Source organism: Psammomys obesus, unplaced genomic scaffold, assembly GCF_907164565.1.
Source record: "Psammomys obesus unplaced genomic scaffold, mPsaObe1.curated_primary_1811, whole genome shotgun sequence".
NCBI lineage: Eukaryota > Metazoa > Chordata > Mammalia > Rodentia > Muridae > Psammomys > Psammomys obesus.
Window position 1 is genome coordinate 391,840 of NW_026590061.1, and position 16,870 is coordinate 408,709.

The window sequence follows — 16,870 nt, forward strand, 5'->3', positions numbered from 1 at the left end:
CCTGGGGACCAACTGAAAAGGAAGGGTATTGGGCCTTCCAGTTGTAGAGGTTGGCAGGGGAAAAGGGCCAATATTGCATCTGGTTGCCAGGTCCGATAGCCCAAAGTGGCAATGCTGTGCTATCAGGAGAAATGCCCCAGCGGCTCCATGTTCCCATGGCAGGCCCTGGCTCACCCAATGGTTTGGGTAAGGCGGGGGTATATTCCGGTCTCGGGAGCAGAATCCACCAATCCAGAAGGCGTTGGTTCAGCCGAATGTGGGCTGGTCTCGGCCACTACAGGAAGTGCCGAAGGGGCAGAGTGTAGGGCAGGACAGTCCCTTGCCTCGGCCCCTGTAGGAGGAGCAGATGGGGCAGAGGGTAAGGCAGGAGGATAAGGGGGTGGAGAATCTAGGAGGAGGAGGTCAGTAGTCGAAGAATCCTGCAAGACCTTTTTGGTTTTATTCTTTTCTTCTCAGACTGTTAAGATCTGTGAGGGAGGAGAGAGAAAAGGCCTGACCCAAGAAGGGGGGGGAGGGGAGAGTCAGTAATGAGTTCTTTCCAGATAACAATAAAGGGAACCTGGTCAGGATGACCAGCAGACCCTATTCCAAAAATTTTTCTTTACACTGTCATGATGGTTTCTAGGCTAAAAGTTCCTGTGGCTGGCCAGCCTACGTCAAAGGAGGGTCAGTCAACAGAACAAAGAGTATCCATTCTCCCTTTCTTAACTATAATGGATAAATTGTGAGCTCTGGTTCTAACCTCACTCCAGTAATCCATGACCAAACTCAAAGGTGTCAATTCAGACTGTTCCATGTCCAAAACTTTTGTCAGTCTAAGTCCACAAAGAAAAAAATAGCCACAGAGAAACAAACAAGCAAGAAACACAGAAATCCGACACTACCACTGTTCGAGCAACCAGAATATCAAAAAACTAGGACTTGGCCAGCCCCTAACAGGGCACAAGTCGTGCAGGTTCCAAAAGGAGTGGAGCCCTTCCAGCTCCCTCCACGGGAACTGGAACGTCCTCCAGATTTCCCTCAGCAGCAATGAACAGTATGTCTGCTCGGCAACCATTTACCCTCTCGGGGGACTTCAATTCCCAGGCAGGAAACCAAACGTAAGACTTAGGGGAGTCCTATGCTACCCGGAAGGTCCTTGAGTGAGGCACAGAGACCAGGATTGATGCAAACAGCAAGAAGTTTATTGAAACCAACCTGCTGGGGTCATCCTGCACCATAAGGAGAGGTGACTCCTAGGAACAAAAGCTTTGGGGTTTTATACATTTAGGCATAGGCAAACTGAAAATAGCAACAGGGCAGTTGGATATTGGTGGATATTTTAAAATAATTGGCTGCTTAGAATCAGGGGATATTTGAGGTCTGGCTATGTGCTTGGGACATTCCCAGTAGGGTGGGTGGCCAGTGTGGTCAGGGTCAAGTCGCTGGAGTTTCGGTTTTTCTAAGGACTGCCTGCCCCATCTGTGTCCTTGGGGTGTTTCCGGCAACTGTCTGTGAGGTCTGAGTCCCCAGGGAGGGGGTGGCAGAGGGAACAGGGTGTACTCTGCACTTGGCAATTAGTGGAAAGTTCCCAGTTTTCTTGGTTGTTCTCAAGCTAGGCCCCTTCGGGGGCTGCATTCCTCTCCTGCTAAGTCAGGGAGATTTGTTGCACAAGCTCGAGCTTGTATAGTAAACCCTCCTGCGCATGCATCAGAGTCGATTCCTGGTGGTCTTTGGGGTCTTGTGAACTGGGCATTACATTTTCATTTGGTAGTTTGTACAACTATCATCTATAAAATAGGATAATACCCTAGACTCATTTAAGGATTCATGAGATCATGTTCTGCATACTTGGAAATATGGCTGTTCGAGCAACCAGAATATCCAAAAACTAGGACTTGGCCAGCCCCTAACAGGGCACAAGTCGTACAGGTTCCAAAAGGAGTGGAGCCCTTCCAGCTCCCTCCATGGGAACTGGAACGTCCTCCAGATTTCCCTCAGCAGCAATGAACAGTATGTCTGCTCCTTGAGCAACAGTTCTCCTCTCAGTGTGGGTCTGGTAGAAGAAGCACTTTCCCAAATAAAAGATCTGCCAGAGTTCACGCTCATTCTGTTCTATTTGGATACCATTAAAAGGTTGGATACATCCACAGTCAGCAAAAAAACTTGGAAATACCAGTTTATGGAAGCTTCTTTCCCAAAAATCTCTACCAAAATGTAAATAGTTTCAAAATGAGTCCCTTGTCCACATGCCAGTTATAGAACCAATCACTATGGCTGAAGGTATACCATGATTTTTGTTGTTGTTGGTTTAGGCCTATTCTTGAGTTTATGCTTTCAGCAACTGTCCTAAAATGTAAAAAATGAAAAAAAATTCCTGAAATAAGCAATCCCCTTTCTCTCTTGAGCTAAGATCTCCATATATTGCTCACACTGGCAATGGACTATGTAGCCCAACCTAGCCTCAAATTAATGGTAATTCTCCTGCCTCAGCCTCCCAAGCACTGGGATTATAGGTTACTAGAAGATGAACAGCCATGCCTGTACACAGCATAGATTCAGAAATTTGTTACGAACTTCAGGCAAAGCACTAAAACGTGATTCGGAGAGCTGGGACTACATCTTAGTATATTGCTTTCTTAGTGGTGTAGGCCTTGGTTTGATCCACAGGACAGCATAAACTAGACAAGGTGGCACAAGGCTATAATCCCAGCACTCAGAAAATGGAAGATCAGAAAGTTTAAGATCATCCCTGGTTAAGTAACAAGTGTGAGGATAGCCTAGGGTACATGAGACCCTGCTGTCATCATCAATAATAAGAACAGTCTCCAGAAACACTTTAAATTTCTGCGTTTTCTGGTAAACTAGTACAACCCATGATTGCCTGAAACAGCACTTTCTTATATTTGCAGGTTTCTGGTTACAAAGTAAAATCACCACCTGCTCTTGTATCTGTTCAAGAGGATCAAGATTCACTGTCCCAACTGCTCTTGGGACAGTTTCTCAACATCCATTTCTACATGCAAATAATTTTCGTGAAGGTGTTTTTGGCAGTTACAATGTAACCAATTCAAAGAGCCAGGCAGGATACATCTATCCACTGAGTGCGCACCTCCTGCTAAGAACAGCTATTTTCCTTTTCCCCAGTTCTTTCCACTGTTCTTTCACCTTCATTTCTTACCTCCTTTTTTGTCAGAACAGGCAGCTGTTATTGGTAGGTCACACATTTCAGAATCTGTAGAATTAGCTTGCAGTGGAATACTAGATGAGAAAGCATTTGTTTTACTCTATTTTGAATTGAAAGGTCTAATAACCCCAAAGTCCCTGAGAAACTCCTCAGAAGGCCCCAATCTGCTTGGCTAACCTGACTCCATGACAGACTTCATTCAACTTTGCTTGACTATGCCTAAGTTTCAGTTTCTTGGAACATAGAAAACAATTCCTGTAAAACCACCAGTTTGAAGGCAGCCAATCAGCTTAAAGGTTAACACATGAACTTGAGCCAAGCACAGTGACTCAGCAAAAAGTCCCTAGCAACTCTGGGAAGTCCCCAAGTATTAGCTAACCCTAAATTTCCACTCTGTCCCTCGGAGTCACTTCCAACCAACCAAATTAAAGGTTACTTCAGCCCCTCTGGAAATTGCACTACTTGCCTTTAAATTGAGCTTGCATGCTCACCTCAGGGTCACCATTTTGAAAAAGGGTGTCAATCCCTGCATGCTGGAGTTTCTGCAAAATAAACCCTCTCTGCTTTTGCATACTACTTGAGTTTGGGATTTTTCTTAAGTGATTCTCAGACCCTTACGGAATGTTTGCTTGATCGCTTCTCAGCCTTTGGCTAAGAATAAGTGCAGAATGTTTGCTTGAATTAGAGCTTGCTCTTTGTTTGTTTAGTACATTATCTTCTCTTTCTATTATTGTTATTATTATTATGTTTTGTTGAGACAGGGTTTCTCTGTGTAGCCCTGGCTGTCCTGAATCTCACTCTGTAGACCAGGCTGGCCTCAAACTTGGAGATCTGCCTGCCTCTTCCTCCCAACAGCCAGGATAAAGGCGTTCACCATCACCACCTAGGACAGTGCAGTATTTCCAACCCAACATCTCTTCTACAAACTACTTTCTCCTTCATAAAAGCAGTCTGAAAGTTAAGACATTCAGTGATTTTATCTGCTCCTCTTCCTTTCTTCTCTAGTCCACTGGTTGTCATCTTTGCCAAGAAATGGGAGGAAACCATGAAGCAGCAACTCCAGCGCAGCTTTCCGCCTCTGAACTCTACCCTGCACATACACGACTGGTGCTCCCGCTGAATTAGCTCCTCCTAAAAGCGCTAATGGCGCTTTTATTTGTCTAAGAGAAGTGTACACCTCTGAACCCTCAGCACCCAACCCGATCCAATGTGTGTTCCTGTGTGGTTGTGCCCTGAATTTGAGCCTCACGATCACGAAAATAAATGTGTTCTGAGTAGCATTCTGAAGAGGTAGCTGTAATGATCTCAACATTCAAGGAGTTACAAAACTTTGACATAGAACCAATAAATTACTCTGCAAGAAAGAATGAAAAAATAGCATTTAAAAGCCACAAGTATTGTACAGCAGAGCCATAACGAGAGAATCTAACCTGGGGGAACCAGGCCTCTTCAGTGTCCTTTTTGAAGACCTGCTCTCCTCCACAATGTCATTCTCACTGAGTGTATGTGTTGGTACTGTTGGGGTCCAAGACTAGAACGCACTGCCACTCGGACACCGATCTCAGTTAAGGTGAAAGTTTATTTAACGCTTACTTCAAAAGCTGGTTGTGGTGGCGCATGCAGATAGGAGGCAGATGCAGGCATATCTCTTCAAGTTCAAGGGCAGCCTGGTCTACAAAGCGAGTCCAGGAAACCTCAAAAAACAAAAACAGAACAACAACAAAACAAAACAGGTGACTATTAACAAAATTTCAGTTTAGCGGGACTATATGAACATGTCCCATTCCACTGCCAGCTTGTAAACAGTGTTTGAAGTCAGTGGCCTCGTACCTGACTAGAGTCTGACTAGTGTGCATCCTGGAGCCCGGCGAAAGTAACGACAAGCCGGCGGCGGTCCTCGGACGGCGGCTGCAGGCGGTGCGGCGGGCGGGAGAAGCAGTAACCGCGTGGCCCCGGCTGACCCGCGCAGCCCCACAAGCTCCGCCCCCGAGCGCGCGGCCGCCCCCCCTCGAACGTGGCCACGCCCAGGCCCGGCGCCGTGTGACGTCATCTGGGCTCCCGGGCGCCGCGCGGCCGGAAGCTGGCGGTGGCGGCCGCGGACTGCGGTCCGGGCTTCGGAGGGCGGCCGCGATGCCCTCGTCGCGACTAGTCAGTCAGCTCGTGGAACTGTGAGTCGGCCCCGCCCGCCCCCCTTCGCGTCCGCGCCAGCCCCCAGCCCTTCCCCTCACCTGCTCCGCGGCCCTCCGGCTCCCAGGCCTCAGCCCGGTGGGACCGTGGTGCACCGCGGGGCGGGCGGCTCCCCCCGAGGGCCGGGCTCCGAGGGGCGCCGAGCAGGACGGAAGCGAGCCCTGTGGGCTGCACAGACCTCCGCTGATGCCGGCGCGCCTCGCCAGCTCGGGGACCACGCACAGTAACAGAATCTCTCCCGGAGCAGGAACGCTTTCTAAAGTCCAGCAGGCCGTGGCAGTTCAGGCCAGTAATCCCAGCTCTGTGTGAACTGAAACAGGAAGATTGCCACGAATTCGAGGCCAGTGGGGTTGTAATGTGAAACGCTGCCAAAGCAAATAAGTACAATCTTAAAAATTCATGTAATAGTACCTATCTCAAGGAATCTTTGTGAGAATCATTTTAACATATCAAGAAAGCCCTTAGGACAGACACTGGCCATTGTGGCAAACACTACTTGAGAGGTGAAGAAGGATCAAAAGTTCAAGGCCCTTCTCAGCTATATAGTGAGTTACGGGCCGGTTTCATTGTTATTGTTTCAATAAAAAATAAATTTAAAAAAAAGGTTAGGAGGGGAAACTGCAAAGACACTTCGGTTCCATTGATGCATCCAACGTTACATGAGCGATGCTACTTCTGGCCTAGGTTCCAGTGTTCTTTTCTGTATTGCTTCATTCCTATTTTTTCCCCTTGAGACAGTGTCATGTCGCCTATGGTGGCCTCTGTGTAGTCAAGGATAACCCTAAAGTCTAATGCTTCTACTTCCGTTTCCTGGATGCTCAGATGTTACCTAAGCCTCCTGGGTACTAGACAAACAGAATACCAACCCAGTTACATCCCTAACCCTTTTGTTTTGAGACAGGATCTCATGTAGCAAAGGCTGGCCCCAAATTCACTATGTGGCAGAGGATGACCCTGAACTCAGATCCATCCTGCCTGTGCTGGCAGAGTGCTGGGATTGCAGGTATGCACTGCCATACTTGACTGTGTGGACAAAACTTAAAACAGTATTTAGTGGGAAGGATATAAATAACAGTCAAGAAAATGTATTGGAAACTTGGAAATATAGCATAAGTATGAGCACATGATTTGCACTGTCATAACTAGGTATTGTTCCTCTTGTAAGGGCCCATTTTGTCATTTAGTTTAGAGTTTGTAACCCTTTGGGAAGGAACTAAAGCCTGAAACCAACAGTGGTGAAGCTGTTTCTAGTTTGTAACAAAGCAAAAATGTTTTGTCAGGGTAGCATTCAACTGTGCCCAAAGCACAGAAGTCCTGCAGATGAGACTATATGAAAGAGACTGCTTGGTTCAGGCCCTGCCTTCTCCCTCCTCCCTGACCAGCACCTTGACTAGCACTACCTTAGAGAACTCTCTAACTCTGGCATGTGGTAATAATCTTGGCATACAGACACCAAAGAATGAGAAGAATCAGAAGTTATCCTAAAATTTTAAGTTTTGATCAACTGGGAGGAGAGAGTGGGATGAACCTGTGGAAGAAGAAATATCTTAGGGGCAAAATAAACTACAACAGCAGGTAGAAGTTTCAAGCAAACAAATGTGATATAATATTGACTCTAAGAGAGATGGGGGCAACCAAGATTGGGGATAAACTCAACACAGATAATAGGTAAAAGCATGATTGGGTTTATGAGTGGGTATAAAGGGAAGACAGTGGTGCTGAGGATCAAACCTGGAGTCTTTCACTTGGTGGTGTTCTGTCACTGAGTTGCATCTCTACCTTACAGGGTAACTTTTGAGGTACAAGGTTGGCAAGCAATAGTAGCTTCAGCATAAAACACATCAGCATTTTGTTTGTGCCAGGCCATATTGGTAGATGTGTTGCCCTGTTTGATATATGAGTATGGGTTGTGGCAGCAACAGCAGCTATCTGGATGGTGCATACTTGATTAGTAATGAATTTCTAGTCGTTTCCATGTCTTTCTAGTCCAATTTCCATCGTTCATAAACCTAAAGAAGAGTAGCTTTAATTATTGACAGCCTTTGTTCCTGTTTTGACAGGTGTTGCAGCCTCCTGCTGGGTTTCAAGGCCTGAATAGTGTGTCTAATGCAGTATCTGTTGTGCTACAGTCTGGGGCCTACTAAGGTCTAGGGGCCTGTTACACGGCCTCTTCCATATGTTTCTTTCAGCATCCAATTTTCATTATCAAATTGTCAGATCTGGGAGTTGATTTTATGTCATTTACATATAATAGGTTAGGTTTTTACTTTGTTTCATAGAGGCTGGCAGAAGATAAAAGATTCCTAGATAAGAGAAGAAAAGGGTTATTCTTCATAGTACTGCAAGCAACATGAGTGTTAGCTTGTTCCTTGAACTCACAGGGTGACATAGAACCCAAGTGGATACCTACACGTATTGAGGGTTACCCTTAGAGAAACACACACTTTAAAAAAAAAAAAAAAAGTCTTGTTTCACTATACTGGGCAGCAGCAGGAGACATACCTTTTTACTGCTGTTAACAGGCTGGCCCTTTCTGCTGGAAGTGACACAAAGAATTACCTAGTGCTCTAAAGGATCTGTGCCCAAAGAACTGAGACCCATGGTTAAGGAAGTGAAGCAGGAAGACAATCATGGAAGTTCATGCCTGTAATAGGAGCACTCTGGAAGATACTATAAGTTAGAGGCCAGCTTGAGCTACTTAGTGAGTTATAGGCTAGCTAGGGCTACCTATCTCAAAGACCAAAACTATTTTTTAAATTAGGAAAAATGCAAAGGTGCCTATTCTATTCATGCTAGAAGTCTTAGCCAGAACTATACAAGGGAAAGAAATAAAAGGGATACAGATAGGAAAGGAAGAAGTCATTATCTCTGATGTCAAAGTTAAAATGTTTTACTTAAAAAGAACTCCACCAGAAAGTATTCAGAGCTTTTAACAAAGTAGCAGAATCTGAAATCAACTTACAAAAATCAGTACCTGATTAGGCATGATGGCACACACCTTTAATCCCAGCACTGGGGAGGTGATGGGATATCAGAGCAGGCAGATCTCTGCAGGTTTGAGGCCACCCTGGTCTACACAGTGAGTTACAGGTTATATAGTGAGACCCAGTGTTTAAAACAAAGCAAACAAGAGTAGCTTCCTATGTACCAGTAAGACATTGAGAAAACAGCCCCATTCATAATAGCCGAAAAAACTTTAAAACACCTAAAGATTTCCCTTACCTGTGGATTGGCAAAATTAGTGTGAAAAGAGCTATACTACAAAAAGAAAAAAACAATTTACAAATGCAGTGCAATCTTCATAAAAATCCCAGTGAAGTTGTAGTAGTTTGAAAATGGCCCTAATAGGCCCAATAGTGAATGGCACTATTAGGTATAGCCTTGTTGGAGGAAATATGTCACTGGGGGTGTGCTTTGGGGTTTCAAATGCTTGAGCCAGGCCCAGTGTCACTCTCTCATCCTGCTGAGCCAGGTGTAGAACTCTCTAGCACCATGTCTGTCTGCCTGCCTGCCACCATGATTCCTGCCATTAAGATAATGAACCTATAAGCCAGCCCCAATTAAATGTTTTTCTTTATAAGAGTTGCTGTGATCATGGTGTCTCTTCACAGCAATAGAAACCCTAAGACAGACATTCTTTAAAACACACGCCAAAAAAAAAAAAAAAAAAACAACTAATTTTATTTATTTACTTTTATTTTATGAGCATTGTATTTTGCCTGCATGTATGTCTGTGTGAAGGTGTCAGGTCCCCTAGAACTGGAGTTACAAGCAGTTTTGAACTGCCTTGTGGGTTCTGAGAATTGAACCAGATCCTGTGGAAGAATAGTCAGTGCTCTTAACCACTAAGCCATCTCTATGTTGAAGCACAGAAATAAACAAACAAAGCAAAACAGTCTTGAAGAAACCATATTGGTGGGGGAGGGGGGAGCAAGCCAAGTAGTTTTGCTGCCTTCCTTTCCTAGCACTGTGAAGGTAAAAACAGGAGGATCTCTGAGGCTTGCTGCACTGGGAGACCCCAGACTAATTGGAAACCCTGTCTCACAAAACAAGGTAGATGGCTTCTGAAGAGGGGCATTCAGTTAGCCCTCTGTCCTACATACATGATCTCTTAATTTTTGACAAAGGTATCTTTGACAGCTATTCTTGGTTGTTAACTTGACTACATATGGAATTAACTAAAACCCAAAAGGCTGTGTATACCTAAAAGAGATTTTCTTTCTTAATTTTTATCTGTCTGTCTTTCTTTGTTTTTTAGAGACAGGGTTTCTCTATGTAGCCTCAGCTCTCCTAGAGCTCACTGTATAGACCAGCCTAGCCTCCCTTAAACTCACAGAGATCCACCTGCCTCTGCCTCCCTAAGTGCTGGAATCAAAGATGTGTACCACCCTTTTTTCTTAATTAAATCATTTGAAATAGGAAGATACACCTTTAATCCAAATCTTTTGGGATGGAATATCCACCTTTAATCTGGATCACACCTTCAGCTGTCAGCCTATATAAATGACATGGAAGGGGGAAGCCTGCTCTCCTTTGCCTGTTTGCTCTCCATAGTAAGTCTATTCATTTCCTGGCATTAGCATGTACTGAAGACCAGATGAAACATCTAGCCCAATGGACTGAACGACTACTGATTCTTGGATTCCATTGGTAGACAGCCATTGTTGGACTAGCTGTAAGCCTGTAAGCCATTCTAATCTCGTGTGTGTGTGTGTGTGTGTGTGTGTGTGTGTGTGTGTGTGTGTGTGTTCATTTTATAAGTTCTGTTCCCTGACTAATACAGATTTTGGTGCTGGGGAAATGGTGTATTACTGTGACAGGCCCGATCATGCTGTTTATTGGAGAAATATGGAAGACTCCAAAGTCTTTAGGCTAGAAAAGCAGTTGGACCCGTTAAGCAGGACTTATTCCTAGTAGGAGCATGGAAGACAGTGCTACTGAGGGCAGTTTGGACTCAGTGGTACCCAGTTTAAGAAGTTTCAGAATATTAGGATATTCCGAATATTCTACATGAAGAATATTAGAACATGGCCTAGAGACCATTCTTAGTATATTTTGGCAAAGAATGTTACTGCTTTCTGCACTTGTCAAAAAAATGTTCCTGAGATTAATGTGCCTGAAGAGTTTTGGCAGAGGAGATTTCAAGACAGTCTAGTAGTATTCACCGTCATGTAATTAGAGTCTGTAGATCTATAATGAAAAGGGAGCAGGCTGGACAAAGAGACACAAAGTACTCAGTTTGAGAAGAAAAGGAACACTGGGAAGTATAATGGAGCTAAGTTTAGTGCTCAAGGAGATAAAAAGTTAGAGAAAATCCTCATGCTAAATGGAATAAAGGGAGTGCTGACCTCTGGACAAGACCTCACCCAGCTAAGCTTCCAGCTTCTGAAAAGGAATTAAAGAAAAGCATAAGTAGTGGAGGAAACCATCAACAGAAGGCTGATACAAATGTAATTGAAGGAGTGGGCCATGTACCAGCCCTAGCAAGCAGAAGAACTTGGCAGCTTCTGCCACATGGTTCTGACTTTAGCATCAGAGATACAATAAAGGGGTTATGGAATTCTCTCTGTGTGGCTAAGGAAAGCTGCTAAGGCTAGGGGTGTCCCTGCATGGAGGCCCAGAGAGCCATTATGAGAAGCTATAAAGATGAAGCCTGGATTATGTTAAAGACCCCAATATGTTGTGGATCAAATGACAAATTTGTGGGCTATCTGCCAAGGAAAGCTGCAAATAAAGTGTGGAACCAGCCCAAGAGAGAGAAGTATATTGCAGTCAACATAGCTGAGTTTAGAGTTTGCCCTGCTGGGTTTTGGTCAGTACTGCTCACTATGTTCCCTTTCCTCCTTTTTGGAATAGTAATGTATGTTCTGTGCCATTGTTGAACATTTGTGATTTACCTTTTGATTTTGATTTTACAGGGGGTTACAGCTAAGAGATTACCATGAGTCTTGGAAGACACATTGGACTTTTTTTAAATTTATTTATTGTATATGAGTACTCTATCTGCACACATACCTGCATGGCAGAAAAGGGCATCAGATTCCAGTATAGATGTTTGTGAGTCAGCATGTGATTGCTGGGAATTGAACTCAGGACCCCTGAAAGAGCAGACAGTGCTCTTAACCAACTAAGCCATCTCTCCAACTCCAACACTGGATTTTTTAAACAGTGTTGAGACTGATAAACTATGGGAACATTGGAAGTTGGACTGAATGCATTTTTGTATTATGATATGGCTATAAGGTCATGGGGGCCAGGGAGTGGTGGTGGTTTGAATAAGAATGGCCCCCATAGGCTCATATATTTGAGTGTTTGGTCACCAGAAGTGGACTCTTCCATAAGTTTATAAGGATTAGAAAGTGTGGTCACTGGGATGAAGCTCAAGCCAGGCTCAGTGACACTCTCCCTCTCTCTGCCTGTGGCTCAGGATGTAGCTCTCAGTTACTGCTCAGCAACTGCCTGCTTGCTGCCATGATAATGGACTAAACCTCTGAAACTGTAGGCAAGCCCCAGTTAAATGCTTTCTTGCCTTGGTCATGGTGTCTTCACAACAGTCAAACAGTGTCAAAAACATACATTGGAAAAAAGACAGTCTAGTCTCTTTGACAGCTGGTTCTGGGAAAGCATATAGAAGAATAAAAGTAGCCCTTTCTTCCCATATAAAAATAAACTCAGAGTGGATTAGAGGCCTTAATGACAAACCCCAAACTCTGAAACTTCTAAAGGAAAGGAAAGGCACATGAAAGGACTATCCAAAAATTACTCTAATAACTCAGAAAAAAATAAATCCCAGGAATTGGCAGATAAGATTGCATGAAATTAAAAAAAAAAAAATTAAAAAAGGCTTTGCAGAGCAAAGGAAATTAGGTAAGTGTATAGAATGAAAAGGGAGGAGCTTTTCCAGCTATTCTAACATCTAGATTACTCTACATAAAATGCAAAAAAATAGTTATCAAGGGCTGGAGAGATGGCTGAGTGGATAAAGATGCACATCTCCAAACTCAGGACCCAAGTTCAATTCCTGGGAGCCACATAGTAGAGCAAAGTACCTCTGGTGGATTGTCCTTGGATTTCCACCTATGTAGCATGACAGGTGTGCCCACAGACATATATTCACCCTGACACATACACAAAAATAAATGAATGTTTAAAAAGTACTACATCTACCAGGGAAGTTCCTTAAAACAGAAAGCAACCAGAAAGTCCCTGAAACTGACCAGATTTACTATTGTCCCTCCCTCCAAGGATAAGCAATAAAAGATAGCTAAGAGAGACTCTCAGACAAGCCAAGATACATAGAATTTGAGACAAGATTAGCTGAAAGAAGAAGAGAGCAGCTGTATGGAAGCCCAGGTGCCTGGAAGAGGTTTAAAACAACTAAGTCACTTGGAAAGGACATTTCCACCCTGGTTGTAGCTCTGTAGCATGCTCCAGGTTCTCAGTTTTTGTGAGCTGTCATTCATGTTGGGTGGGTTTTGGTGATGTGCCATCTCTGAGTCATTCCTATTCCTCTTAAGTAACCCTCACCCATATTCCTATAAGTAACCACAATAAAACTAATGGTTCACCAGGTTGGACTTTGATGTCATCTACACTGTAGTATATTGTGGGCTCCCTGTCGCGGGTGAGTTGTGTTGCATCTCCCCAGGAAATGTTTTGACACACAAAAGTAGGGAAAACGGTAATACATGGAAAAGTGATTAATAATATACATTGGTGGAGGGATATGGAAGAAAAGACCCCTCCAGTACTGCCAGTAACAATCCAGTTACAGACTTTCTAGAAAGCAATCTGACAATATTGTTAATATAACACAGAACAATATAGGTGGTGCTTTTCAAAAGGGAAGTAATTAAATAAGTTATCCACTGAAAGTTATACCAATAGCCACAAAGAATGAGACCAATACGGAAATACTTTGAAGGGTTTTCATGAAATACTGTTGAATGAAAAACAAGATACTGAGAAGTGAATATAGTGGGATGCTGTTTTAGGAAACTATGACTTCCCTTCATGATATCTCTGTTATGTTTGTGTAGAGTTATATATAAAAGCACAGAGGAAGAAAGAATATGGCCTAGATTAATATAAGACACTAATGGTGGTTGGATAAGGGCAGATAGAGGAAGATGGAAATAACCAAAAAAGAAAAAAAAAAAAAAAGATTGCACCAAAAAATGATCACAAGTATATGGTTAGTCTTTTGTGAATTAAAATTATATACAATGGTATTTGTAGACAGAATTTATTATCACTTGACACAGGTATGAGTTTCTCAGATGGCTAGAATTTGAGGCCATAAGAAGCAAAAGAAGTCCTCTATCCATTCTGGCTTTTCATTTTTGTTTTTATGGTGCTGAGGATCAAACCCAGGGCCTTACAGCTACTAGTACCAATAAACTACATCCCCAACCACCACTTTGGCTAAAAAGGATCTTTGGGTCTTGGAACTAAAGAAACACAAGGAAGATTAACAAGGAAAGAAAAAAACAAAACAAAACACGTACTCACACTTTGGAGCACTTTTTTTTTTTTTTTTTTTTGTCTTCATTCTTTCAGAGAAATTGTCAAAGTGAAAGGCTTTAGCACATTTCTGACAAAAAGCAACAACGTGAAAAAATGACAGGGCAGAAGGGTGTGGGCTGGCCAGTAAATTCTAGAGCTAACAGTGGGAGCTATAAGGAGGGGTATGAAGTTTGTATGGCCCATGACAACTACTGCCCAGGTGCTGGGTTAAGGTTATTTTTGGACAATATTCAGGGAAGGTGTGCTGCTCAAAGGATTCCTGTGGTTTGCTAGTGTAGGAAAGGATAGGTCAGAAGGACCTTCCTGCAAGCTGCATTTATCAAATGTATTTCCAAATAAATGAAATGAAATCCTGACTAAATTGTCCTCAGTTGCTTCAGGGTCTTAGTGGTTGCCACTTCTGGTAACTGTATATGCAGGTAACTGATTTGTACTTTCCATGAGTCTTTGTGGTTCTAATTTTTTTCTAGTCATTCATTGCCCACATAACTTTCTTAAAAATTATTTTATATGTTTGGGTGGGCTACTTCATCTGTATGTATGACTGTGCACATTGAGCAAATTTTATGAAAAGAAAAGCTTAGGTCCAAGTGTGGTGGTACATGCCTTTATCCCAAACAATGAAGGTAAAATTAGTTTGTAGAAGGAAGCACCCATGTTTGAAAGTGATGACTGAGTGGCAGAAAAGGTGACAAAATCAGGAAGATCTGACAGGATAAGATACTCCCAACTCTCAGGAGAATGGAGAGGAAAGGGAAGCTACTTAGGGAGCAGCACAGAGAATGAGAGAAAGAGGAGGCAGGTTTTACAGAGAAAGGGTGAAAAGAGAAGGAGCCAGAAAGTTAGAACAGATTGCTGAAGTTAGTTTGAGGCCAAGAGAAAACCCAGATTGAATAAGCCAAGTGGGAGAGGTGTTTAGCCAGACAGCTGAGTTGAACCAGCCAGCAGAGCTCAGAATAAGAAAGAATGAGCTTATCAAGAAGTCTCAGAAGCTGAACAACATTCTAGGCCTAGATTAGATTGTATGGCAGCTAGACGCTTCCAGGATTGGCCTAGGCTAGCAGATGGAGGGAGTAGGCCTTGGAGACAACAGGTGAATAAAAATTACTGTTACATATATGCATTTTAAAATTTTTCTTTAAAATTTTAAAGAAATTTTAAAGTCTCATGTAACTCCGGCTTGCCCCCAACTAACTGCTGTAGCACAGGATAATTTGGAATTCCTCCTGCCTTACATCTAGAATTCTAGGATAACAGGCTTGTTACCACCATGCCTGACTTTATTAAAATATATTTTAAGAAGGGCATGGTGTGTGTGCTTATAATACCAGCACCTGGGAAATGGTAGATTAAGAGTTCACAGATGGCGAGTTGTGGTAGCACACACCTTTAAACCCAGCACTTGGAAGATGGAATCAGATGGATCTCTGAGTTTGAGGCCAGCCTGGTCTACAGAGTGAGTTCTAGGACAGCCAAGGCTACACAGAGAAACCCTGTCTTGGGGGAGAAGGGTTCACAGCTATCGTCATGTGAGTTGGAAACTAACCTGAGCTATATCTGTCTCAAAAAACAAAACTAGGACTGGAAAGATAGTTCTCTGCTTAAAATCAGTGGCTACTTTTCCAGAGGACCTAAGTTCGATTTCTAGCATCCAGGTGGTAGCTTACAACCATCTGTAATTCTAGTTCGTTCCAGGGGATCTTATGTTCTCTTCTGGCCACCATGGACACCAGGTATGTATGCCAGATGGCCTGACCTTGAACTCAGAGATCTGCTTGTCTCTCGTCTCCTGGGATTAAAGCCATGTGCCACCACTGCCCAGTGCATCTGCATTCCAGCCAGATCACATAATCCTAGAAGGTCTTTGATGGGATCTCTTGCCAGAGCAGCCATGTTCTGAATTAAAATTCCTCTACACACATTGACAGTGGGTATACAAGAGGGAAAGTGGTAAAGGGAAATTGTATCAAACATAACTTTACATAACTTTACATAATAGATAATGATTATGAATCTTAAATACTGTTTTATGAAAGGACTCACTGCAGTATTGATAGTGTCAGTTACCAGTGCAGATACAGTGTAATTTACTGTATTGTGTTTGTGTTTCAGATGTCTTCGGTGCCTAATAATCAATATTTCCAGATATTTATCAGATATTAAATATTTGCCTCCCAACATCAAAGATAGACTGATTAAAATAATGAGCATGCGGGGTCGGATAACAGATTCCAATATAAGTGAGGTAAGAATGTGTAACCATAAAAGTTTATTTCGTTGCTTTGATTTAGTTTCAGATTTTTTTGAGCAAAAGGGAAAAAAAAAAAAGGTACATAGTGGGACCAATAGTCCTTTTAAGATGGCTTGAGAAGCCAGTACTCAACCTTAGATATGTGCTATCTTCTACCCTTCCTTGCTTTTATTCTCCTCCCCTCCCTTCCTCTCTCTACACTTAAATATATAGTAAAACTTTTTTATTGATGTTGCTGCTTTTGAGGCAGGGTCTCCCTGTCCTGGGTGGCCTTGAACTCACAGAGCTCTGCCTGCTTAGAAATTGGGCTGTTACTTATTGGCCTCAAGGAAATACTAAACAGTAGCTCCCCAAAACAGTGGATATGTACTAACTACCCCAACAATGAAGAATACTTAGACATGGTAGATTGTGTGTTACTCAAATACTCAGGAGTCAGAGCAGCAAATTTGTCATGACTTTCCAGTCAGCCTGGGTTACACAGTTCTAGGCCAGTATGTGTGATAGAGCTAGACTTTATCTCAAAAAAAGAAGGGAGGGGGATGGAGAGATGGCTCAGCAGTTAAAAGTACTTGCTGTCTTTCCAGAGGATCAGAGTTTCCAGAACCCACATCAGGAGCCTTCCAAATGCCTGTAGCTCTAGTTCCTAGGGATTCAATACCAGACCTCTTTAGTCATCCACACATACATGTTAAAAAAAAAAAAAAATTCAAAAGGCATGATGAAGCCACACACAGTGG

General features: G+C 43.1%; 1 protein-coding gene across 3 annotated transcripts in view; it reads left to right on the forward strand.

Annotated features, from left to right (window-relative positions):
- The first annotated feature begins 5,229 nt into the window (after positions 1-5,229).
- The window catches only part of Amn1 (antagonist of mitotic exit network 1 homolog), a 35,407-nt gene continuing 23,766 nt past the window's right edge, over positions 5,230-16,870 (forward strand). Inside the window, exons 1-2 of one of the 3 annotated variants that reach the window (XM_055605622.1) lie at positions 5,230-5,334; positions 15,992-16,124. In XM_055605622.1, the coding sequence (XP_055461597.1) occupies positions 5,297-5,334; positions 15,992-16,124 (171 nt within the window). In that variant the 5' untranslated portion in view covers positions 5,230-5,296. Of the gene's footprint in view, positions 5,335-5,397; positions 5,899-5,938; positions 6,357-15,991; positions 16,125-16,870 lie in introns of those variants that run through there. The other 2 variants (XM_055605623.1, XM_055605624.1) reach the window with 2 other exon arrangements.